Raw genomic sequence first — 24,859 nt, 5'->3', positions numbered from 1 at the left:
CAGTTTCAAAAATTCATATCTGTCGACAGTCTGTCAGTCTTCAAACTGAAAGTGGGGTAGGCCACAGACAGAGTTATAGCGCTAGAGCGCCACCGTCACCGCCAGACCAGCGAATGAGATGTCGAGTGAATACCGGGTGTGCGGCTAACTAGGCAGACATGCGAATAACGAATTTACATTTTAGATTGTGGTGGCATTTTCCTTATCTAAACTGCCACAACCGAGCAGCTGACGGGTTTTCGTTTGTATGGTGACGACCACACGGTCTATAGATGACGATGAGACGACGCGTCGTCGGTGCGGTGACGAGTCGCAAGCCTGTCGGGCAATTTGCATTTCTAGGCACATACGATATACATCTTACTCTTCCCATATTATCATTATGGGTCTGTTTTATGGCCGATTTTATGGCGTGTCTTCGAGTGGGTAGTTTGCATTTTTACGCTCGTTAGATTGGGTTCTGGCTGGTCTGTGGACAATCTGCACTTGGTGGCTATCTGAGACGATACAATAGTAGGCGTTGATGGGAAAATTGATCAAAGTGATCGGAGAAGGACTTTCACGGTAATGTGCCTCTCAAATAGATGAAAGATTAAAAAAAATCGGAGTTTGCTGAAGCCTGTCCAATACTATTCTGACAAATATCATAAATTAAACTGACTGTAATATTATCATGTTATTTATTCAAATGCCAAACTATGTTTAGATTAAAATTGCTGTATTTTTCATGAGAATTTTGATTTTTCAGTGAATTTGTCTTCTACTTAAAACTGATTTCATTTGTTGCTTACATGCTACAGTAGGTATACGTCGATTTCTCAATTGGTTAGACATAAGTTAATAATTTTATGCGTTCGTTTACTGATTATAGTTTTTACGATTCATACACAATAATACAAGTATACTGAGTAGTTTTCTGAAGTCGAATAATTTAGAGGACTTTTGCCATTAACTAGTACGAAACACTCGCTCTCAATTTCCCCTTTATCTCCCACCCCACACAATCACCCTTATTACAACTCCTCCAGACATCGCGAGTTGGTGAGCATAATCCTAGTCAGTCGCCAGACCTGTTTGGAGGCGTTCTCCAGCGCCCCCGGCGATTTCCCCTTGAACAGGTCCATATTCGGTAGGAAGTAGTGCGGACAGCGCCGGCACTGCAAGCACGAGATCAGCTGCAGGAAGATGCCGTTGATCCGATCGCCCATACAGTTCTCGTCCCACTCCATCTCGCGCGGGTGCTTCTCGCACTCGTACAGGAGCAGGGTTTTCATGATGTACGAGGTCACCGGGTTGCCCGGCAGGTCCAGATGTCGATCGCGGAGGGTTTTCAGGATGCTGAGACACCGCCGCCGGCAGCCACCTGGGGAATTGGAGAGAAAGATGGTTTAACAGTTATTATTAATTTATTATATCATTCATTTTATGTGTAATTAATAAGAAAGGAATTTGTCATTCTGCCATTTTTTTTAAACATCGACTTGTTTATAAGCGATCAGTTGTATAAATTTGGATGTTCTAGGTAACATTTTTTAAGCGAATACAATCCATTCTATGCTAAATATATTGTTTTATGATTTTTTTTGAAATTTTTTTGGTAATTGGGAAGGAACACTGTTTACTCATATACCCGTACGTAGCGTTTATGACCCATCTGCTTCTGAACGGGGCTACAAAATGGCGAGTTGACATCCGGATTAGAGCGCCTAACAAAGCTCTGATCCTCTGAAGTTTCAATTTTCACGCATCCACGGGTCTACCGAAGACAATTGATAGCCAGCTAAGGGTTGCGTACTTAGTTGGTAGTGTAGTATTGGCACTGGGCGTCCTGTGGGGTCTGCCTAGGATGTGATAGGGTTTGATAGTGGGCACTGTTGAACTTCTATGTGTATGCGCAAGCAGGCCTTATCAAAGCGACCGTGTGCCGCTCAAAGCGCACTAGCCTAGTCCTGGAGTGAACAAATTTGACCCGACACATATGAGTTTTCAAGACATTGTAAATTAATGTCCAAGTCGGGTGGTTTAATTCCCAGAAATAGGCAATAAACTTTGATGGAACTGAACCTGAGTTGCGTGCTTTTACCTATGCAATGCGGTCGGGTCTGAGCTTTACGACCGACTGGCAAATAGCTTACACAACCTCACTTGATCAGTACAGTTGCTGGTGAAGAATGTGTATAGTCGCCAGACATTTTAAATACTCACGATCCTTTAATGTGAAAGTGTTGGCTTGAGAAAATGGATTGCGAGTGATTTGACTATGTGTCCAATTTAGGAATCTCGAGCTCATTCAGCAGCCGCTAGGTTACGAAGGCCGACGGAGGTCTTTCGTAGCTTAGTTGGTTAAAGCACCAGTCTAGCGTACTGTAGGGTCATGGGTTCGAGTCCCATCGAAGGGAAAGTGGTTACCTTCAATACATTTTCCAAATCAATATCTTCCACATAACGTACATATTCACATATGAGTTTTCACAACATTGTAAAATAATTATATATTTTACCGCAATTTACAATGGTTTTAATTGATGCGTCGTGCTTGAAATATCCTGTTAAATGCAACCTATTCCAAGGGGGTGAGTCCCGGTAGTCACGAACGACGTACTCCGTTTGTCATTAAACAGATTGCTTGGCAAATTAGGTTGAAAATTGCCTAGAAACAAACTTTGTGATTTTCTGCTACCTTACGTCCTCCAAAACATCAAAATTGTGCTGGACGGTGAAGAACAATAGCTTCGGAAGAATTTCCCACTGTATTTTGCCATATGTAACAATTTGTAGCCTTCTGCATTTTGTACGTATGCAGTCTGTCTCGATTATTGGCTCTCTGAACGAAAGGCTTGGACAGATTCGACTTTTTGGCCACATCCCTGATCCAAGCATTGGTATTGCGCCTAAACGTTTTCCCGACACGCTTGTGATTCTGATCACTACAAGAACATCCATTCTGATCGCATTTCTCCTTCTATTCAATGTTGAGAGTTTCGTTTTAATGTTCAATCACACGACTTACCGTTAATGCTTAATTGTTTTCCGATATCTTGATGAGATAGTTGAGGATTTTCAAAGCACTTGCGAGAAATCAATCTGCGACGTTGCAAACCCTGCCAATGGGTAATTTTCTACAGATTTTCCGAGATTTTCAGGAATTCATTTTTATATAGGGGAAGGTCCCAAGTAACACGGTTTGTCGTATGAAAGTAAAAAATAGACGTGTTCACATTTTCACAAATGTTCACATTTTCAACATCTTTCAGTTACAAGAAAGTAATCGAAATACACTCACAAGACTAAAGTCAAGTTCGAATTAAGTATTCAATAACATTTTCACAACAAACTTGTTGACAATTTTTTCCAATCAAATAGAACAATAACAAAACCGAATAAAAAAATTTATGCATAAAATCAACTACGAATTCCTATTTGTATAAAATTATTATAAAGACACATTCTTGGAGTTTGGAGAATTTTGTCTCGATGCATGAGTTTGAAATTTATGCGACTCATGATTCATCGTGCAACTTTTCATTTTATTTCTTCCAAATTCAAGCGCCGTTGATTGAAGAAATAAAGCTATGTCCATTGAGACCGCATCGTGCTTTCGTACTGTGCGGTTCTTTTTTCTCTTTTCCTTAGGAAGGAAGTTTTTAATACTACTCGAAGCTATTTTAATATCAACAGTGCTTCTCAGCGCTATTTGTACCCACTGATCACGTTACGATCTTTGCAAGGACCCGTGCCTTCGTTTTACGTTGGACCCGTTTGCGGAAGTAAAATTCCGACAAGCGGTGGTAATCCTGCAGGGACACCGTTCTGGAAAAAAACTATTAGAAGGTCACGTCTCCACGCTCAGCAATGAGCATTAATAAAAACAAGAGGAAGGGGGAGTCTCTGAATTCTCCACTTCCTTCAAAGAAACAAGGTTTCAAGACCGTCTTGCCCAAGCGCGGAAAAAATAGAAGGAAGCTGGAGACAGATATATAATATCGGAAATAATTCTTCTCCTATCGAACTGAGCAATCAGTTCGATTTGATTAATGACGAAATTGAGGAAATCAAATCTACCTCTAACCCAGGTGATTCGATTCATGCGAAGAAACAACGGATTCCGCCAATTGTGGTATCTGTTGCCGAGTTTTCTGGCTGGAATGAAATCTTGAGTAACCTTCAGGGGATCAAGGTTTCATTTCAGATTGCTAGGAAGGGTGACTGCCGCGTTTGCCGGGATCCTTTGACGATCGCAAACGTCTTCTTCAGTATTTAACTGAGAAGCGCCATAAATTCTTCACATACGACGACAAAACGTCGTCTTGAAAGGTCTCCCCAGTGATGATAAATCACTGGATGAGATTAAAATTGAAATTTCTCAATTACTTGAATTTTCACCAGTCCAAGTAATTAAGATGTAAAAAAAATCCCACTCTGGTACTTCCCAGAGGGGCATTTCTCAAGAATTTTATTTAGTTCATTTTAACAAAAGTGAACTAAATAATATGAAAAGTTTGGAAAAGGCCTGTATTATGTCCCATGTCCGTGTTACATGGGAACATTTCCGCAGGCCTGGGGGAAATTTCCAAAACCCCATCCAGTGCCGTAAGTGGCAAAAGTGGGGTCATGGAACCAAACATTGTCACATGGATGCTAAATGCTTGATTTGTGGTGGAACCTCTCACGCCAAGGACGCATGTCCTGTGAGAGAAGATTCCAATAAATTTAAGTGCGCAAATTGTGGGGGCAATCATAAATCCAATTTCTGGGAATGCCCTTCACGCAAAAAAGTTTTGAATTCCCGCGCAAAATTGATGACGGGAAATTCCAATCGGATCCCAGATTCGACGGGTAGAAATTTTTCAAACGCTCAAAATTCGAAACCAGTTACCGGCCGAGCAATTCATACCCACCACAATTCACGAACAAATTTTGCTGCCCCTCAACGGGTAGCAAGCACTTCCGTAAATTCCAATTTTTCGAGTGTACCCACGTATGCAAACATCGCTGCTGGTAGACAAAATTTCTCTTCTCAAAATGAGGTTTATACCCATGTCCCAACGGAAAATAACGGTCATGTTGCCTATTCAGGTAGCATATCTGCTTCCGATTTTGATTTTTTAACTGATCAATTGCATCACATGATTGATCCAATGTTCACTATATCCAAGGGCTTGACGATCCCTCCCCAGGCCATCTGCGAGTTGTGGCGCCTGCCTAGGATGTGGTGGGGTTTTACAGTGGGCCCTGTTAAACCTCTATAATAAGCTGCATGTATCCGCAAGTAGGCTCCGCCAAAGCGACCGTGTGCCGCTCAAAGCGCACAAGCCCAAGTCCTGGTGTTAGGTGGGACGCTAAACAGCCCTGACCAGGCTTGTAAAATGTCATCTGCATGTCATTTGACTAATTTGCTCATAACTTTCTTTAGAAGCAAAATTTCTTCCATAATTTTGAATGTACTCATAACGCTTGAGTAGGGTTATATTTTTGTCCAAGGGTACATTGCTCTAAGTATAACATCAAAGGCTGGAGAGTGAAAACTCTCCAAAATGTCATGTGTCATTTGACATAATGTCATTTGAATGACATTTTGCCTCCCACGCCCCAGATTACATATTTACAGCAAAGTCTCGTTAGACAAAGTTGTAGGCCCATTTAACCGCTATAAGTTCGTCATACAACATGAATTGATAGCTACCTTCTGAAACAAGTTCTGGGAAAATTATACAAACGAATGCAAATGACATTTTACAACACTGGCCCTGACACGACGGCCCTCCGACTAGACAGGAGGTTTGCGCAGGCCGAATAAGCCGCCTAGAAAACCAATCATTACGAACAATATAAGAGATAATGCGACTCGATATAATCGGCAAAGACCTAGGCGACGAATACAGGATCACGATTGGAAGCTTGGAACATGGAATTGCAAGTCGCTAGGTGTCGCAGGTTGCGACAGGATGATCTACGATGAATTACATCCCCGCAGCTTAGACGTCGTGGCGCTGCAGGAGATTTGCTGGATAGGACAGAAAGTGTGGAAAAGCGGGCATCGGGCGGCTACCTTCTACCAAACCTGTGGCTCCACCAACGAGCTGGGAACCGGGTTCATAGTGCTGGGTAAGATGCGCCAACGCGTGATTGGGTGGCAGCCAATCAACGCAAGGATGTGCAAGCTGAAGATAAAAGGCCGTTTCTTCAACTATAGCATCATCAACGTGCACTGCCCACACGAAGGGAGATCCGACGACGAGAAAGAAGCGTTCTATGTGCAGCTGGAGCAGACATACGATGGATGCCCACTGCGGGACGTCAAAATCGTCATCGGTGACATGAACGCGCAGGTAGGAAGGGAGGAAATGTATAGACCGGTAATCGGACCGGATAGTCTGCACACCGTATCGAATGACAACGGCCAACGATGCATAAATTTCGCATCCTCCCGCGGAATGGTAGTCCGAAGCACCTTCTTTCCCCGCAAAAATATCCACAAGGCCACATGGAGATCACCTAACCAAGAAACGGTAAACCAAATCGACCACGTTCTAATCGACGGAAAATTCTTCTCCGACATCACGTACGTCTGCACTTACCGCAGTGCGAATATTGAATCCGATCACTACCTCGCTGCAGTATGCCTGCGCTAAAAACTCGCGACGGTGTACAAAACGCGTTGACGTCGGACGCCACGGCTTAACATTGGACGGCTGCAAGACGGTAGACTAGCCCAAGAATACGCGCAGCAGCTGGAAGTGGCACTCCCAACGGAAGAGCAGCTAGGCGCAGCGTCTCTTGAAGATGGCTGGAGAGATATTCGATCCGCCATTTGAAGCACCGCAACCGCTGCACTTGGCACGGTACCCCCGGATCAGAGAAACGACTGGTATGACGGCGAATGTGAGCAGTTAGTAGAAGAGACCCGAGCAGCACAAGTCAGACAAAAATGGTTGAACCAACTTGAATATGACTAGATCTGGTCACATATGAGTTGCAGTAACCTGTGTGAAGCAAGTGTGCTACTAGGGGAAGAATGCAGCATGGGCAACATTGCTGCAACACCGCACGAGGGCGAACGAGGCACGATATCAACACGGAACAGACAAAACTCGATTTCCAGAGGAAAAAGCGTCAGCAGGAAGATCGAGACCGTGAAGAGACGGAGCAACTGTACCGCGCTAATAACACACGAAAGTTCTATGAGAAGTTGAACCGTTCACGTAAGGGCCACGTGCCACAGCCTGATATGTGTAAGGACTTAAACGGGAACCTTCTTACGAACGAGCGTGAGGTGATCCAAAGGTGGCGGCAGCACTACGAAGAGCACCTGAATGGCGATGTGGCAGACGAAGATGGCGGTATGGTGATAGACCTGAGAGAACGCGCGCAGGACATAATTTTACCGGCTCCGGATCTCCAGGAAATCCAGGAGGAGATTGGCCGGCTGAAGAACAACAAAGCCCCTACCAGGAGAGCTATTTAAACACGGTGGTGAGGCACTGGCTAGAGCGCTGCACTGGGTCATTACCAAGATTTGGGAGGAGGAAGTTTTGCCGCAGGAGTGGATGGAAGGTGTCGTGTGTCCCATCTACAAAAAGGGCGATAAGCTGGATTGTAGCAACTACCGCGCAATCACAATGCTGAATGCCACCTACAAGGTACTCTCCCAAATTTTATGCCGTCGACTAGCACCGATTGCAAGGGAGTTCGTGGGGCAGTACCAGGCGGGTTTTATGGGCGAACGCTCCACAACAGACCAGGTGTTCGCCATTCGCCAAGTACTGCAGAAATGCCGCGAATACAACGTGCCCACACATCATCTATTCAAAGACTTCAAAGCCGCATATGATACAACCGATCGAGACCAGCTATGGCAGCTAATGCACGAACACGGATTTCCGGATAAACTGACACGGTTGATCAAAGCGACGATGGATCGGGTGATGTGTGTAGTTCGAGTTTCAGTGGCATTCTCGAGTCCTTTCGAAACCCGCAGAGGGTTACGGCAAGGTGATGGTCTGCTATTCAACATCGCTTTGGAAGGGGTAATACGAAGAACAGGGATTAACTTGAGTGGTACAATTTTCAATAAGTCCGTCCAGCAATTTGGCTTCGCCGACGACATAGATATCATGGCACGTAACTTTGAGAAGATGGAGGAAGCCTACATCAGACTGAAGAGGGAAGCCAAGCGGATCGGACTAGTCATCAACACGTCGAAGACAAAGTACATGATAGCAAGAGGTTCAAGAGAAGACAATGTGAGCCACCCACCGCGAGTTGGCATCGGTGGTGACGAAATCGAGGTGGTAGAAGAATTTGTGTACTTGGGCTCACTGGTGACCGCCGAAAATGATACCAGCCGAGAAATTCGGAGACGCATAGTGGCTGGAAATCGTACATACTTTGGACACGAGACCTGGACGATGCTCGTGAGTACCAACGCGCACTTGGAGTTTTCGAAAGGAAAGTGCTGCGTACCATCTATGGTGGAGTGCAGATGGCGGACGGTACGTGGAGGAGGCTAATGAACCACGAGTTACATCAGCTGTTGGGAGAACCATCCATCGTTCACACCGCGAAAATCGGACGACTGAGGTGGGCCGGGCACGTAGCCAGAATGTCGGACAATAAGCCGGTGAAAATGGTTTTCGACAACGATCCGACGGGCACAAGAAAGCGAGGTGCGCAGCGGGCAAGGTGGATCGATCGGATGGAAGATGACTTGCGGACCCTCCGTAGACTGCGGGGTTGGCGACGTGTAGCCATGGACCGAGCCGAATGGAGAAGACTCTTATATACCGCACAGGCCAATTCGGCCTTAGTCTGAATAAATAAATAATAATCAAAGCAAATACCATACCTGAAGCTGTTCAGGTTGGTATAAAGTACATACAAAAAATTGTTATCGGACTCCGTTTTAATGGATCCAAATAATTGTGTGAAAGTTCTAAATTGGAATGCCCGCTCTCTAAAGGGTAAGGAAGATTAATTATTCAATTTCCTTTCAGTTCATAATGTGCATGTTGCCATTATAACTGAAACGTATTTCTAACCAGGACTCTCCATTAAAAGAGATCCAAATTATTTTATCTACAGAAATGATCGTGTTGACAGCGCCTGTGGTGGGGTCGCCATTGTCATTTATAGACGTATCAAACATAAATTATTTTCTTCGTTCGAAACCAAAGTTTTTGAAACCATAGGAGTTTCTGTTGAAACAATTTTTGAACAATTTTCCTTCATTGCAGCCTAGGTACTTGCCTTTTCAATGCAATGGGCACCAAAAGAATTTGTTGAAAGCTGACCTTCAAATTCTGACTCGCAACAAATCAAAATTCTTCGTATTTGGTGACTTCAATGCCAAACTCCGTTCATGGAATAATGCTCAAAGCAATTCCAACGGAAAAATTTTATTTGAAGATTGTTCTGCGGGATATTATACTATTCAATATCCCAATGGCCCAACATGTTTTTCATCCACTCGAAATCCTTCGACAATTGATTTGGTTTTAACGGATTCAAGTCAGCTGTGTGGCCAATTGGTAACTCATGCGGACTTTGACTCTGATCACCTTCCTGTGACATTTGAAATCTCACAAGAAGCCATTTATAATCCAATCAGCTCTACTTTTAATTATCATAGAGCTGATTGGGATTTATATAAAACTTATATCGATATGAATTTTGATGGGATGATGACAAATTTAATTGTCGAAGCCAGAGGCATTGCAATTCCTAAATGTGAAATTAAATTCAACTCCATTATTATTGACGACGGTCTTCAGCTACTGATCCGTCTTAAAAATGTGAGGCAAAGGCAATACCAAAGAACTCGCGATCCCGCGTTGAAAGTTATTTGGCGAGATTTGCCAAATGAAATTAAAAAACGTTTCGCTATTCTGAGAAATACCAACTTTGAGAATAATGTCTCGAAGTTGGATCCCAGTTCGAAACTCTTTTGGAAATTAACGAAAATTCTTAAAAAACCTCAAAAGCCTATTCCAGCGCTTAACGAGGGAAATAAAATTTTATTAACAAATGGCGAAAAGGCTCAAAAACTTGCTCAGCAGTTCGACAGTGCCCATAATTTTAGTCTAGGTCTCACTAGTCAAATTGAGGATCAGGTTACACGGAGCTTCGAAGACATTCTCAATCAAGAGAATGTTTTTGACCCTTCGGAACTAATTTGGATGAAGTTAGAACTATTAAGAGAAAATTTTAAAAATATGAAAGCTCCGGGTGATGATGGTATTTTCTACATACTTCCTGAGAGCTCTTTATCCCTTTTGGTTAATTTATTTAACACATGTTTTCAATTGGCATACTTCCCAGATAAATGGAAAATGGCTAAAGTTGTTCCAATTTTGAAGCCGGACAAAAATCCAGCTGAAGCTTCTAGTTATAGCAAGTACAATGGATACACTATGCCCAGGGTGTCGAGAATGTTTCCAACCCGAAAACATCCTAGTACGGACCGAGAATAGAATTCGCCATCTCCGGATTGGCAATCCTACGCCTTTGCTCGCAAGAAGACCCTAATTGATATAGTTACAGCACATCTAATTACACCAAAAATTTGCCTATCCCATTTATTTTGTACATCCCCTGTATATTAATGCAAAAATGGTAGCTTGTCTTAGTTGAGCTAGACTCAAGACTGTTTTGTGCACACATAGACATCTTCTTAATTCGTTGTCAGCACAATGGGTCTCCGGGTCTCCGATAAAAAGTTTTTTTTTGGAGCCAGAGGCGTCGCGTGGTCAATTCTTACCACGACCAATACCGAGTGGCGTATTTCGGTTATCAGTTGTTTGATGCAGCTGTCAATGTATCAGCATTAAAATTACGAGTAAGCACGCGCCGGTGATACTTTTTCAAAATTATATTTGTTGTAGAAAAAAAGTTAAGAATTCAATTAAGAAAATTATGACGAGTTGATGATTGTTCGCGCTTCTCGTATCAAAGTTAAATATTTTGAGAAAAACCTGATATCCATTATAAACGATCCCATATGTTTCGCAGAAGCAGATATCTAAGCTACATCCCATTTATCGAATTAAATTCAAACTAAACTTAAAGTGACAGCGCGTTAAATTGAAAAACAAACTAATCTGGGGAAACATAATGTTTTTCAATATGACATATAAGACATCTATGCAATGAAACGGTATCTTTTAATTTTAATTCAAGTTATTTCGTAGAATGAGATAAATCTTAATAGTTATGTGTTCAGAAAATTGAATTATATTAAGAATGATTTGATGGCTAATAGCCTATTCAGATTACGCCAATAATGACATAATAATTGGCGTTTCAGGGTAAATACGCTTTATGATGTCATTATTTACGTAATATTCCATACATTTTGCGCTGTCAAAAGATACCCGCTAAAAAGAGTCACAAAGAATTTATTACGAACAATTATTACGAGAGAGCTTTCGTTCTCACTGGGATGCAGGGAGAAATTCAACAAAACAAAACTGACAAGCGTCACGCTCTCTTTGCCAGAGAGAAAATTCTCTCTGTTTTCATTTTGTTTCGTAGTTGACAGTCATGCTCTTTCTGTCGCAGCAGGGTCGAATGCATGTTAGATGGAAATCTTCTGAGCGCTGAAGAATAACTCGGATTGTGATGGTTTTGTGGAAAGCATTTTATATGATGAAAAATAATGATGATAATTATTTATTCTCAACTTATTCAACATGAATTGTTTAAAAAACAGATGCTCTCTAGAGTTAACATGAAGTATTTAACTTAAACCTAGATTTAATAGAACAAATCGAATAAATTTTCAAAGTTCAAGGGCCAATGCGGAAGATAATTTAAAACGTAGGAATGGTTGTAAAACGAATATATTTGATGAATAAACATGATTTCATAAATTGTTTCAATTCTGCTCCTTGAATGGCTTAATATACTTTGGATTTCAACATTTTTCACGTGGGACAACTGTACGATTTGAATGGGATGTATATATAAAGTAGTAATGCATTAATTCATCCAAAATCCAGTTTAAATTATATCACATTCACACGATTCGATTTTGTTAGAAGCTGTATCATTGATTGTCGAGTAGAACGCAATGGTTCAGTTTCTATTTTTGAAAAAAATTAAATTACTGAGTTGCCCTTCATACATGGAGATACTGGTGGAAATACATTTTAGTTCGATAATATTTCTTGAAAATTGGTCCAATCGTCCTTTTTTTATTTATTTGTGAGAATTCCCAAAAAATATCTAAATTTTTCTATCAAATCTCCGTTCGATCATAGTACAGAATCAAAATACTTTTTAAACTTAAAAATAAATTGAGGAATAGTCTGATTCCCCGAAGAACGGCGCACAACTAATGAATGTAGCTTCGCTCATTATCCTTAATGAGAGCTTCAAATATTCTTCGAAAATCCCTTTTCATATTTTTTTTATATTTTTTGCCTTTCTCGTACAACAAAGTTGTACCGAAAGGCTATCATTTCACTCCGAAAACGAACTTTTGATAAGAGTTCCGGAGACCCATAGTATTATATACCAATCGATTCAGCTCGACGAGCTGAACAAATGTCTGTCTGTCCGTGTGTGTGTATGTGTGTGTATGTGTGTGCACAAAATGCTATAAAAACATTAGCCAATTTTTCACATAGTAACTCTTAACCGATTTTCTTGCAACAAGTTGCATCCGACAGAGACTAAAACGCTGTTGATCACTATTGAATTTCATAATAATTGCGAATCGCATAAAAATGATAATATTAAAATAGTGATGAGACATAGTCACATAGAACAATAATGTGTTCTGAAAAATGCCTTGCATCTATGAATATTTTTGAAGTTTATCCGTGGCTTGCTCCCATTAAGAGTTTCATCGTACTATAAAGATGCTCGTGTTGCACCCATTTAGGCGTAAGTATGCTCTTCGTTCAGTTTCATAGTACTATGAAATTGTCCGAAAGTCAAAATTCGAACATAGGAAATTCGAGAAACTTTTGTCAGCGCCATCTGTCATCTACTAGTGTAAATTTTCAATCATAACATTAGACGGTGTAACTGTTTTGCCTTTCTTGTACATTATCGAGGTGTAAGCGTAAAGGCTACATTTATTACCTTTTTGCGCGAGAAAGGCGCCATCACCGCTAGGTGGATTAATCTGGGTTTTTTTAAAAGAAACTTTGTTCAGAAAAAAATGTTCGATTGTCGCCACACAAATGCTTGATTTCGCAAATTAAATTTTAAAACTCTCCTTGAATTCAACCCTGTATTAGCGTGCAAATGAGGAAACATGGAAACGTCAAGATATATTATCTTGCTGCAGTCTGAACACCTCGTAATAATTGGATACCCTCTCACTTAACAAAGTCATAAATAGCCTAATCTAAATAGGCTATAAAAAATACACATTTGTTATTAGCATGTCATACATATCAGAAAAATGGGGTCTGTACAATGAAGTTTATTATCTAAACGTCCCTCAACTATGAATTATTCTATTTTTGGCTAGAATGTGTTTTAACGCTTTAATATACATTTTAAAACTGACGTCCTATGGCCCTTGCTGGGTGAAATAAAAAAGCATCGTCCGGACCCAATTTTGTTTTCTCGCTTTTGTCAGGGAAAAATGTTTGAACCATGGACATTCTTCTTACCCATCCACCCCCTAAGTTGTCCACATGGTATACGAATAACTCCTGAATATTTTGGATATTGGATTTGACGAAAAATTCATCATAGGCCAAAATCCCAATCAATCAATCTTCAATCTATATACATAAAAATGAATTTCTGTCTGTCTGAACCTTATAGACTCCGAAACTATTGGACCGATCGGCGTGAAAATTTGTGTGCAGAGGTTTTTGCGATCGAGGAAGGTTCTTAAGATGGTTCTAGACCCCTCCCTCTATTTCTATAGTCTTGGCTACCTATACATCCCGATTGCGGTTATAACGGGTGACCTACACATACAAAATAATGCGTGTATGATGCATGGCAAACCGTGCTCTGCTGAAAGTGCACGTGATGTGGCGGTGCGTCGTTTCGGTATCGTGGAGAAAAATGTAGCGCGCCCCCATCGCAGCATTTCAGTTGCCTCATATCACATGTCGCCGTGCATATTTTAGGATTATGTATTTATACCTAATCGTTAAATTTGTACTAAACATATGACAAATGCACATAATCCAAGTATATATTTGTATTAGAATGACAAGAAATCTATCGTGAGTTTAAGTGTTAGGGACAAAATTGCTACCTGTGCAGTGCACAGGTTGCACATGCGGACGCGACGCCTCTGTAGCCTTAACTCGGACTTAAGAGCTGAGCAGAATGGATACGTTTGCGTACGTTTTGACAGTTTTCCCATGGTAAAACTGCCAAAACGCACGCAAACGTATCCATTCTGCTCAGCTCTTTAGTGTACATTGAAGGCAAAAATAAAATAAACAATGAACCTAACATCGTGGAACATTGATTCGATCGCTGATAAGATTTTCCATAGCTCAGCGGTAAGAGATGAGGCTTTAAGGCAACCATGTCTAAAGTGGCTTGGTCAGGATGTCAGTCCACGCTGGAATATCATGGGGTGAGATAATAAACTTCTCCCGTACTCCGTTAGTTCGACAACAAAAAATGAATACATTAACGGCATCTTCGACATAAAATTTTCGCAGATAATATTCATTTTAATTTTTATGGTAAGAGCCGGGTAAGAACGAATTGCTCTATATTAGACTGTGTATGCAAAAATACTTTTCTGTTACTCCACTGTGAAAATCATAAAAGGAATGTCTGTAATGAGGGTCGAAACAGTGCATGTAGGCTGGCCATACGTATCGTACTTCAGGGGACAGTACCGTTTTTCAAGTCTTATTGTACTGTCCCGTCGGAATCTACTAAATCCCCAATTTGTCCCTCCTTTCATCGATTCCAGAGCTCCACCGTGTCACCGTCTTCGATCAGTGATCGCACAAACTAATAATCAACACCTAACATTAGCCAACGGACACCACATTTATACGACACCCAGCAGACCAGTGAAGAATATTTCTCGTTAAAAAAACATACTGACGCCACTAATCGCGTGGCCACACAACACAACATTTTGTTTTTACAGAGAAAAAAAATACAACGAATGTGGATGAAAATCGGCAGAAAAGGTGTAAGATATTAGACACTCGTTAGGCTCTGTTACCCTTTAAAAGCATGCTTTTTATATTTATGTTGTATTGTTCAAGGCTTTAGAGTTGATAATTACAAAAAAAACTGTTTTAAATTGCTTTGGAAGATTTTTCCCATACAGTTGCATTTAAACTGTTTTCACAAGTGTTATTCGTCTCGTCTCGTCTCGTCGTGGGTCTCCCGTGACGGCTTTACAGAAAATCAAATCGACCACATCTGCATCAGCCGAAAATGGAAACGAAGCCTTCTTGATGTACGGAATAAACGTAGTGCCGATATCGCGTCTGATCATCACCTCCTCATCGGCGAAATACGCCTGCGCATTGCGCGGATTCGTCGGCAGGAGGAGAGAGTTTGACGACGGTTCAACACACGCCGACTGGAAGATGCCACGGTGAAACGGTCCTTCGTTGAAGAACTGGAGACGCGTGCTGCAGATATTCCGGAAGGTGGCAGCGTGGAAGACCAATGGACCGCCATCAAGAATGCCTTCATCGCCACCAGCGAGAAAAATCTGGTCGAACTGCGCACCCAGAGAAAAAAAAATGATCACCGATGAGACCTGGAGAGATATAGAGGAGCGAAGAGAAGCCAAAGCCACGATAGAGCGATCAAAAACCAGAGGAGCCAAAGTCTTAGCCCGTAAACGATCCCGTCTTTGGAGAAGGAAGTGAAACGCTCATGTCAACGGGACAAGCGAACGTGGGCGAACTCTCTGGTCGACGAAGGAGAGAGCCGCAGCAACCGGGAACATTCGCCTCTAGGATATCTCACGACGCTTAAGCGGGGCGAAGATGAATGCAACGATCCCTGTAAAAGACGCGAATGGTCAGTTATTGACCGACCCAACTGACCTGCTGAAATGCTAGTTCAAGCACTTCAAACAATTTTTCCAGTGCCCGCCAGGCCACACCCACCTCGGCATGATCTGCCTAGGATCCGACGTATAACATGCGTCAATACCGAAGCTCCCTCACTGCTAGGGATTCAAACAGCCATTCAAAGCATGAAATCGAATAAAGCCCCAGGGGTCGATCGCATATCAGCCGAGATGCTCAAAGCTGACCCCATGACATCCGCTCAACTGCATCGTTTATTTCGTAATATCTGGGACACCGCAACTTTCCCGGTCGACTGGATGCAAGGTATCTTAGTGAAGGTGCCCAAAAAGGGTGACCTGACTGTATGCGATAACTGGCGAGGCATTATGTTGCTGTGTACCGTTCTCAAAGTTCTATGCAAAATTATCCTAGCCCGGATTCAGGAGAAGATCGATGCGACTCTCCGGCGGCAGCAGGCCGGATTCCATGCCGGAAGATCCTGTGTGGACCATATTGTCACGCTCCGCATCATTCTGGAGCAGGTCAACGAATTCCAAGAGTCCCTTTACTTGGTATTCATTGACTACGAAAAAGCTTTCGACCGTCTCAATCACGAGAATATGTGGGGCGCCCTGAGACGCAAGGGGGTTCCTGAGAAAATCATCGGCCTCATCGAGGCCTTCTCGTGTAGAGTGCTGAACAATGGGGTCTTGTCCGACCCTATCCGGGCCGTACCTGGTGTGAGGCAAGGATGTATTCTATCACCGTTACTGTTCGTCATCGTAATCGATGAGATTCTGGTAGGTGCGATTGACCGTGGACCAAACCGCGGGCTGTTATGGCAGCCTACAACAATGGAGCACCTAAACGACTTCAAATTGGCTGATGACGTTGCACTCCTCGCTCAACGGCGCTCTGATATGCAGAGTAAGCTCAACGACCTTGCCGAGTGCTCGACAGGTTTAGTCATCAACGTCAACAAAACAAAATCGTTGGATGTAAACACGGCGACCCCTTCCAGTTTCACAGTAGACGGGCAACCAGTGGAGAATGTTGAAAGCTTCCAATATCTTGGTAGCCAAATGGCGTCAGACGGCGGTATCAAGATCGACATAGGCGCACGGATCAAGAAAGCAATGGCTGCCTTTGCGTGTTTAAGAAATATCTGGAAAAACAGGCAGATAAGTGAACGCACGATAAGTGTTATACGCTAGCGAAACATGGTGTGTATCAGTGTAGAACACTCAACGGCTGCAGGTGTTCATTAACAGATGCCTGCGGTATATAATTCGGGCCTGGTGGCCTCACAACTGGATCTCAAACAACGAGCTCCATCGTCGTTGTCACCAGAGGCCGATAGCAACAGAAATTCGGGATCGGAAGTGGGGCTGGGTCGGCCACACTCTACGGAGGCGGAAACGAAATCCGTAGACAAGCATTAGACTGGAACCCATCGGGACATCGCAGCAGAGGCAGACCCAGAGGCTCATGGCGGCGAAGCCTCAATAAAGAAATAAAAGAAGTCGACCGAAATGTAACCTGGCAACAGGTTAAAGCGATAGCCGGGCAACGCTCAGTATGAAGAACTTTCAAATCGGCCCTTTGCACCACCGGAGGTGTACAGGATCCATAAGTAAGTAAGTAAGTTATTCGTAAGGCATTAGGATTTAGTCAATTCAATTAGCGGACTAATTTTAACTTTCATTCCAATAATTGTGTATTCATTTTTATGAGTATTTTGAAGTAAGTCGTTCTGAACCTTTTCAAATTGCGCATTATCACATATTGTTTAATTTTGATTCATTTCAAACATGGCTCCAGTACGTTTAAAACGAGATAAAACTTCTCACCTTCCCACGGTGATTGAAAGTGACAAATTAAATGCCTACTAAAAGGCGGATTTCATGTGTTGAGTGACAACAAAACGAATGATAACGAGAAATTTGCTTAGAAATTTTATCGGAAATTAATTTAGGAATTCTTCCGGAAGATTTTTTAGGAATTCCTTCGGATTTTTAAAAAATTACTTTGGAAATTTCTTAGAAATTTCTCTAGCGATTTCTTGACAATTTTTCTTGAAATTGCCACAGGAATTCTTTCAGAAGTACTTCAAGCAATTCCTTGGGAAACTCTTAGGGTAATCTTTAGAAAATTATCTAGTGTGTTTGGCAACTTGTGGAAATTTTTTGGCCATTTCCATCAGGAATTCCTTTACAACATTCTCCATTTCTTTTGTTTTTTTTCGGGGATCTCTTTATAAATTCATTTAAAACTCCTTTAGAATTTTTTCGTTTTTTTTTCGTAAATTCCTTTGCAAATTGCCTTGGAAATGTATTCGGAAATTATTTTGAAAATGTCAGCAGGGATTTCTTCAAAATTTTGATTTTTCTTCGGGAATTCTTTCGGTTCTATAAGTTCTTCCAGGAATGCTTTTGAAAAGTTTGCAGGAAATGCCTTCAAAAACCCTTTCGGTTATCGGAAACTATTTCATTCCTTAAAAAATTTCCGAATGAATTCCAGCAGGAATATTGTATAATTTACTAAAGGAATTTCCCAAATAGAACATGAATGGATTTTCGAAAGAATACCTATATGAATTTCATCAGAAATTCTCATAGGTTTTTACCAATACGAGTTCGGTGGTCTAGTGGCTTCTGCCTTATAAGCAGGAGATCGTGGGTTTAATCCCAGGCTCGTCCTTTTCATTTTGTCATTTTTTTTTTAATATTTTGTATTTCTATCTTAGTTTTTTTTTTGTGTTTCTTACTTTACCTATGAGAGTAGAGTTCTCTTCATCTTTTTTCAGTAGGTGTCCAACTAATAATCTTTTCCCTTCCCCAGCATTCGCAAGGACGTGGTCAGGGCAGATCTCACCTGTTATAGAGTGCCTTGCTTCCATCCAGTGTTGTGCTGAATCATTATCAGACTATAATGATTACAATTTTCATGTGAAAACTTTTCACGTGAAAACAGTAGGCGAGTTGTCGCCGATGACAACTTCTCAAATAACATACTCAAACGATAATAAATACAGAATTTTCATTCAAATATTAATCTTTACCAGGGAATCATTTTTTTCTTGGACGCGCTTGTGAAACAAGTGACAAAGAGAACTAACGACAAAGCTTTGTTTTTGTCGGACAAAAAATAAGACAATTTTGTTGCTTACTTTTCATCCCGTTATTTTGCATTATCTCTTCAGCAAATCTTGGTTCTAAGCTATCATACCCAACAAACATTGGAAGCTGAATAAAGCCGTTGAAAATGGGCTTCTTCAGCTAAAAAACTAGCTTATTCAACTTAAATTGTTTGTTGGGAAGTTTCTGCTTTTATGGAAATATTCGAGAATGTAACTATGATTACAAAATTAGCATCGTATTCTCGGAAAAAATCAGAGCATGCAAGCCAAATGATTCTTGTCATATTGTGTTTGGGTTTGGTGTTGGGTCAGTAACAAACTCTGTTGACGACAAAGGGTATAATGTTAGGCGTTGCTCGAATATTGATTCCCTGATCTTTAATATAATCAGCTAATTGTCTACAGTCCAGTTATATCTTCTATTTGGCGTTATGGTTTCATGGTTGTAAGGAAAAAGTGTACAAAATGTAACGGTAAGTGCTTCAAATTAAGATACGATATTCAAACGATTCCTAATCGCTGGCGAGTTTTTATCACTTGTTAAAGTAAGTACAAAAGTAAGATCGTAAGTAAGATCGCGGGAGAGTTTGATCAAACCCGATTTTTTGAAAATTTGATTTTTCCCAACCCTGCTTCCATCTAAGTGATAGTGATTAGTCTCAAATCAATATCTGTGGTAACGGATGAAAGTAATGCTACTCTCTTATAAAAGGCTATGTTTGTATCACCTTTGAATTTGTGCGAATCGCTCAATGCTAATGCTAATGCTAAATTCTCATAGGATTTTATCAAGGAATGAAGTTTTCCAAGTAATTCCTGTAGAAATTTCATAAACAAAACCTAGTTTCCTCCAGAAGTTCTTTCAGCAGCTCGTGTACCAGTCTTGCTCAACCAGTGATCATTTTCAGTTATGTTGATCATCTATTGAGATTTGTGCATACAAGAACGCTAGGTGCGAAATAAACTGTCTGCTGTCATTAGTGGATTCTATCATGTATGTCCTTCCGGCGCGACGCCGTGACCCGAGGTGTAAGGTAGCATTAATGGCCGCCAACTTAACTGTGGGTAGTTTCTGATTTGACGCTTTTGGAGGTCAACTGTTCCCACTGTATCGAACAATCAGACTAATGTAGTAAATAATTAGGTGTGGATCCATTGCATCACCACCTTTTTGTTTGAAACATATTCTGACCAATGTTAGACGAATAGACGAATCCAAGTAAAAATAAGGAGAAGACACACGACGGTGCGGTGTTAGCTTTGACAGCACAGCATAGGAAGATCATTTTAAAATGCTTTTTTGCAATTCCTGATCATAATATCTGGTTTACAGTTCGTCTTTGAGTGATAAAACGGCCTACTTTTCCATACCAACTAATTGGGTGCTTTAATGAACATTATGCAACTCAAATAGGTTGCATAATATTCATTATAACACTCATTTGGGTGCTATAATGAAAAACCAATATCAGAACAGTAGTTACATGACTACATTTTGCTGAATGATCTTGGGTAAGTGTTCAAATAGTGTATTCTCTGCGTCGCGTAATACATGAAATAGTTTGATGGACATGACATCAAAAATTTCCAAAAGCAAGTACATCTATCGCTTCACGGCTTATCGAACTATGCAATGTGGCACGGTAACATGGAATCTGATTGTTCTCTGCAGCAACATAATGTATTGGCAAGAATGACCATGTGGAGTAAATTAGACTGTACAATTTTGGTACAAATTTATCGGCAAGCCTCGATGGATAAACGTACAAGTCGTGCTGAAAAAATCATCTTTTTGCAACTTGTTGCACAAACTACTATTAATAAATTGTAGACAAAATGTAATTAAAATCTGGTTGTTGTATGATACGGAAAAAGTTCCAAACTGTATGATAGATACATTTTTTGGAAAATTTTCAAAAAATGAGATATGCTTCCAAATATGTAATTCAGAACTTTTTCCGTATCGGACATCAATCAGATGTTAATCACAATTTGTCTAGAATTTATTATAAGCATTTTAAAATTATCTTCCTATGCTGTGCTGTAGGATCTGTCAAAGTTGAAGCCGTCGTTTGTCTTATTCTTATTTTTACTTGGATTCGTCTACACAGGATTTTGTTTTTACACGATTTTTTTTCGCTCGTATTTTTGATCGTGTGACTTTAATTTGCCACCAAACTCTTCGCAACATGTTTCAAAAAATCCAGAATAAATCAAAGAAAAATCACATGATAATTAATATACGTTTAACATTTAGGATGAGTGGAAAATTGAGAAAATGTAAATCGTGTAAAAACAGAATCCAGTGTAATCGGAACAGTGGGTGCGGATGACCACCATAAACTTTAAATCGGAAAGAACCCACAGGCATGTTGGCTCTCATTACCGCTCACGGAAAACTGCAGCTAGATATATTTGAAGGCTGTCCTCAAGTGCTAACTTGTATGATAAGAACATATTTTCATCGCGTGAAAAATGAAATCAGGAGATAAATGCTATAGGGATTATTGGAATGCAACAAATAGAAACGCCGAAATCACCACTTCGCAATGAGTGAAATCAGTACCCGAGCAGGAACGACGACCTCGATAACAGAAATTGGTATGATTTAGCCTTGCATAAGAGGTAAAACACCAAAAAATAATACCAAAAACTTATATGCAGAATACTTGAGGCATACCATGTTTAGATATTTCAATACCAAACGAATAATAATTGGTTATGCATTTGGTATTGAAATATAATTTAATAACAGAGTATGTTATGGCTCAAGTATTGTGCATATTAATTTTTGGTGTTATTCCTTTGGTATTTGACCTTATGCAGAGCTAGTTCATAACAGAGTAAGGTATCAATAACAGAATTAAGTATTAAAGCCTGTCCACGTTAAATTTCGGACACCCATCTTTAAAGGCAATTTTTAAACATTTTTACAAACTACGGAGACAATCCATTTACATGACAGCTGAATCTCTACGGTTTGTGTGCTGCTTTCAGCATGTTTAGCTCACGTCTAAATTGATGAAATGGCGATAAATCGATTGAGCATTATCGAACTGTCCGAAATATAATGTGGACAGGCTTTATTTAGCCAATTTGTCCTGCTCGGGTAGTGATTCAGTTTCATTGCAAATTTTCGAACACTATTCTTGTTTGAATCTTTAGCAAATATAAACCAACTCGCTGGTTTCCCCAGAAGTGTTCCATTCATGTTTTTCGAATTTGTAATTAAATTAAATCATTATGTTGCTGTCAAAACAGGCGCCGCAATTGCAAAGTGGATTGATCCGTAGATAATATGTCGCATTCATACACCAAAATAATTGAATCGTGTGATTCATTCGTAGTTTAAATCTGCAGAACATAGAACTGAGCGTTATACCAGTTTTTTTTTTTTTAACAGTTGACTGGTATAAAAAATGAATCTAGAACAGTTGCTGGGAAAATTAATGTTTCAGATTCATATTCAGACTGACAGCCCCGAACGATTTGAATCACTGCTGATTTTACCCTAACAGCTTGACGTGATTTTCATCGAAATAAACAGTAACCACCATCGCGTATAGATCAAAGATCGTATTCGCAAATTCAAGCCAGCGCCGATCAACCACCGAGTGCCGTCGGCACACATAAAACTCTCTTTGCAATTTTTAAAATCTACTCATGTAGTTGCATATTACTTATCACAATTGACATTATTGAATAACTTTTTATTCACCTTGCAACAACTTATTCTCCGCCTCGGTGAAGCTAAGAACCCACGCATCGCCCTCCATCGCCGAGTTCTTCCCCTGCAACGCTATGCACTCCTTGGACAGCATATCGAAGCCTTCGGTTTTCACCTCCGACACTATGTTCGGATGCGGCCACGGTATCTGCGGTAGCGGCCAATGGGACGCCGACCGCGGCCACAATCCGGCACATTTGAACGCTGGCGTAATTTGTACTATAATCCGCTCCCGTATTCGCAGTTTCACTTCTGTGGTGTCGGCAATCATCTTCACGGAATCACGGTACGCACATTTATCACAAGCCTGAGCCACTAGCGTTTGGAAGCGGGAACGTATTTTCCGCGCCGAAAGGTAACCGGAAGCGGTGATGAACTCCACCCACAGCGACATGGAACGTTTTCGACCGTCACTTAGCTTGAGAACGGCACATCCCGGCAGAGTGCCGTCGTCCACAAAGTTCAGGACTCCCATCTGGTTGAGGTAGATTATGATTTCGAACTCCGTCGGCGAAACGACTTCCAGCCCATCGAACCGTCCGTTATAGTCGTTCAGCGAGGAGATAAAGCGAGGCTCTTGAACTTCCACTTCTTTGAGAACATCCTGAACGACTCGACACACTTCTTGAATTGTTTTGTGTATTTGAGATTTCCGGGCCTGTACCCGATCAGCGCAATACTTGTTCATCTGATAAATAAGCTTTGATTGCACGGCAATCATCTCCGGAGGTACGAGCATGTTTTCGCACTTAGGTTTCAACAATTTTCTTCTTGAGATACTTGAATGCAGAATGCTGATTCTTCGTTCACTTGATCACACTACGCCGTGGGCTTAATTGCTTACACTAATTAGATCTCCATAGCTTCTTCTCAATCAATCGCCGCAAGGAACATCAACAATAACCATTAACGCCAACCAGGAGGAGTGAACGAACATCGAACACGTGCCCCGTATTCTTGATTTTGCTTATTTACACATCGATTGCACCGACTTCTTTTACTTCACACACCCGTCCCGACTCTTGTATCACAGATAACTCCAGTGGACGAGCGAAATAACTACATGCGCCTGGCTCGGCTAGTCCGGAGAAGATTAATTAAGGTGCCGCGCGCGGCACGACGCTCTCCCTGCACTTGGACAGGACCAGGAACTATTCCGGAATCACACACGGTTAAATGCCGAACCCGACCGAATAACACCCAACTGATCGATGCAACGCCTCGTACGCCACTGAACGCCTGTTCGAACGACGGGTGAAAAATGTTCCTACACAGAACGTTCAATCCGCCGCCGCAGGCCACCCCAGTTCTTCGGTTTGTTGATCGATCGCATCGTGCAAAAGCACGGCCTCCGGTGTCATTGTGTTGGTGACCGTTCCCCATCCGTACGCGGTTGCCGTTGGTAACCACGCACAGCGCACACCATCGCAGCAAGCACCATGTTTTTCTGCCGTTTGCTTGTGTGCTTCTACTTTCTTCTTCGCTACCACAGCTTCTTCGCCGCACGGTAGCTTGCCTGTGGCGCGGTCTTCTCGCTGCTTCCCATTCGCACTCGTGTTTCGCGACGGTGTGGCGTGGTGACTTTGTTTGTTTGCATACACAGGCGTCGTCGAGACCACGCCTCCCTCTGTCGTTGAATGAAACCGGGTCCGGCGGGTGTTTCTCGTCGGTGTGTGCGTTGCTGCTGTTGGGTTGTGTTTCGTTGTACGCTTTGGCGGCGGCTGAAATTGATGCACCCCACGCCGGAGAAGGCATGTGCCGTTTATTATGTTTGGGTTTCGCCTCTCACACCCTCGTCGTGCATGGTTTTATGGCTCATGTTTCGATCGAGCGGGAGTGGGTGTTTCGGATTATGTTTTCCTTTCTTGGCACGAGGGATTTTCTCTGGTGATTTGTAGGTTGGAATTGATATATTCTTAAAGCTCCTCGACAACTCCTTTGAAAATATATATTTTTTGTATAACTTATATTTTAATAAATTCAAATAAAAGCTGTTAATGAACTGGTACGTTATATTTT

The 24,859-nt window shown here is 41.5% G+C and overlaps 1 protein-coding gene across 1 annotated transcript; it reads right to left on the bottom strand.

The window, feature by feature from the left end:
• Positions 1-697: 697 nt before the first annotated feature.
• Positions 698-24,077, bottom strand: LOC134216848 (protein mab-21). The gene is made up of 2 exons (XM_062695639.1): positions 22,832-24,077; positions 698-1,363 (listed from the first exon to the last, which is right to left on the bottom strand). The coding sequence occupies exons 1-2, from the start codon at positions 23,577-23,579 to the stop codon at positions 1,014-1,016; spliced, it is 1,098 nt and encodes a 365-aa protein (XP_062551623.1). The 5' UTR covers positions 23,580-24,077; the 3' UTR covers positions 698-1,013.
• Positions 24,078-24,859: the final 782 nt, after the last annotated feature.

Source organism: Armigeres subalbatus, chromosome 1 (genome assembly GCF_024139115.2).
Source record: "Armigeres subalbatus isolate Guangzhou_Male chromosome 1, GZ_Asu_2, whole genome shotgun sequence".
NCBI classification, from domain to species: Eukaryota; Metazoa; Arthropoda; class Insecta; order Diptera; family Culicidae; genus Armigeres; species Armigeres subalbatus.
This window is presented reverse-complemented; position numbering and strand designations above follow the sequence as displayed.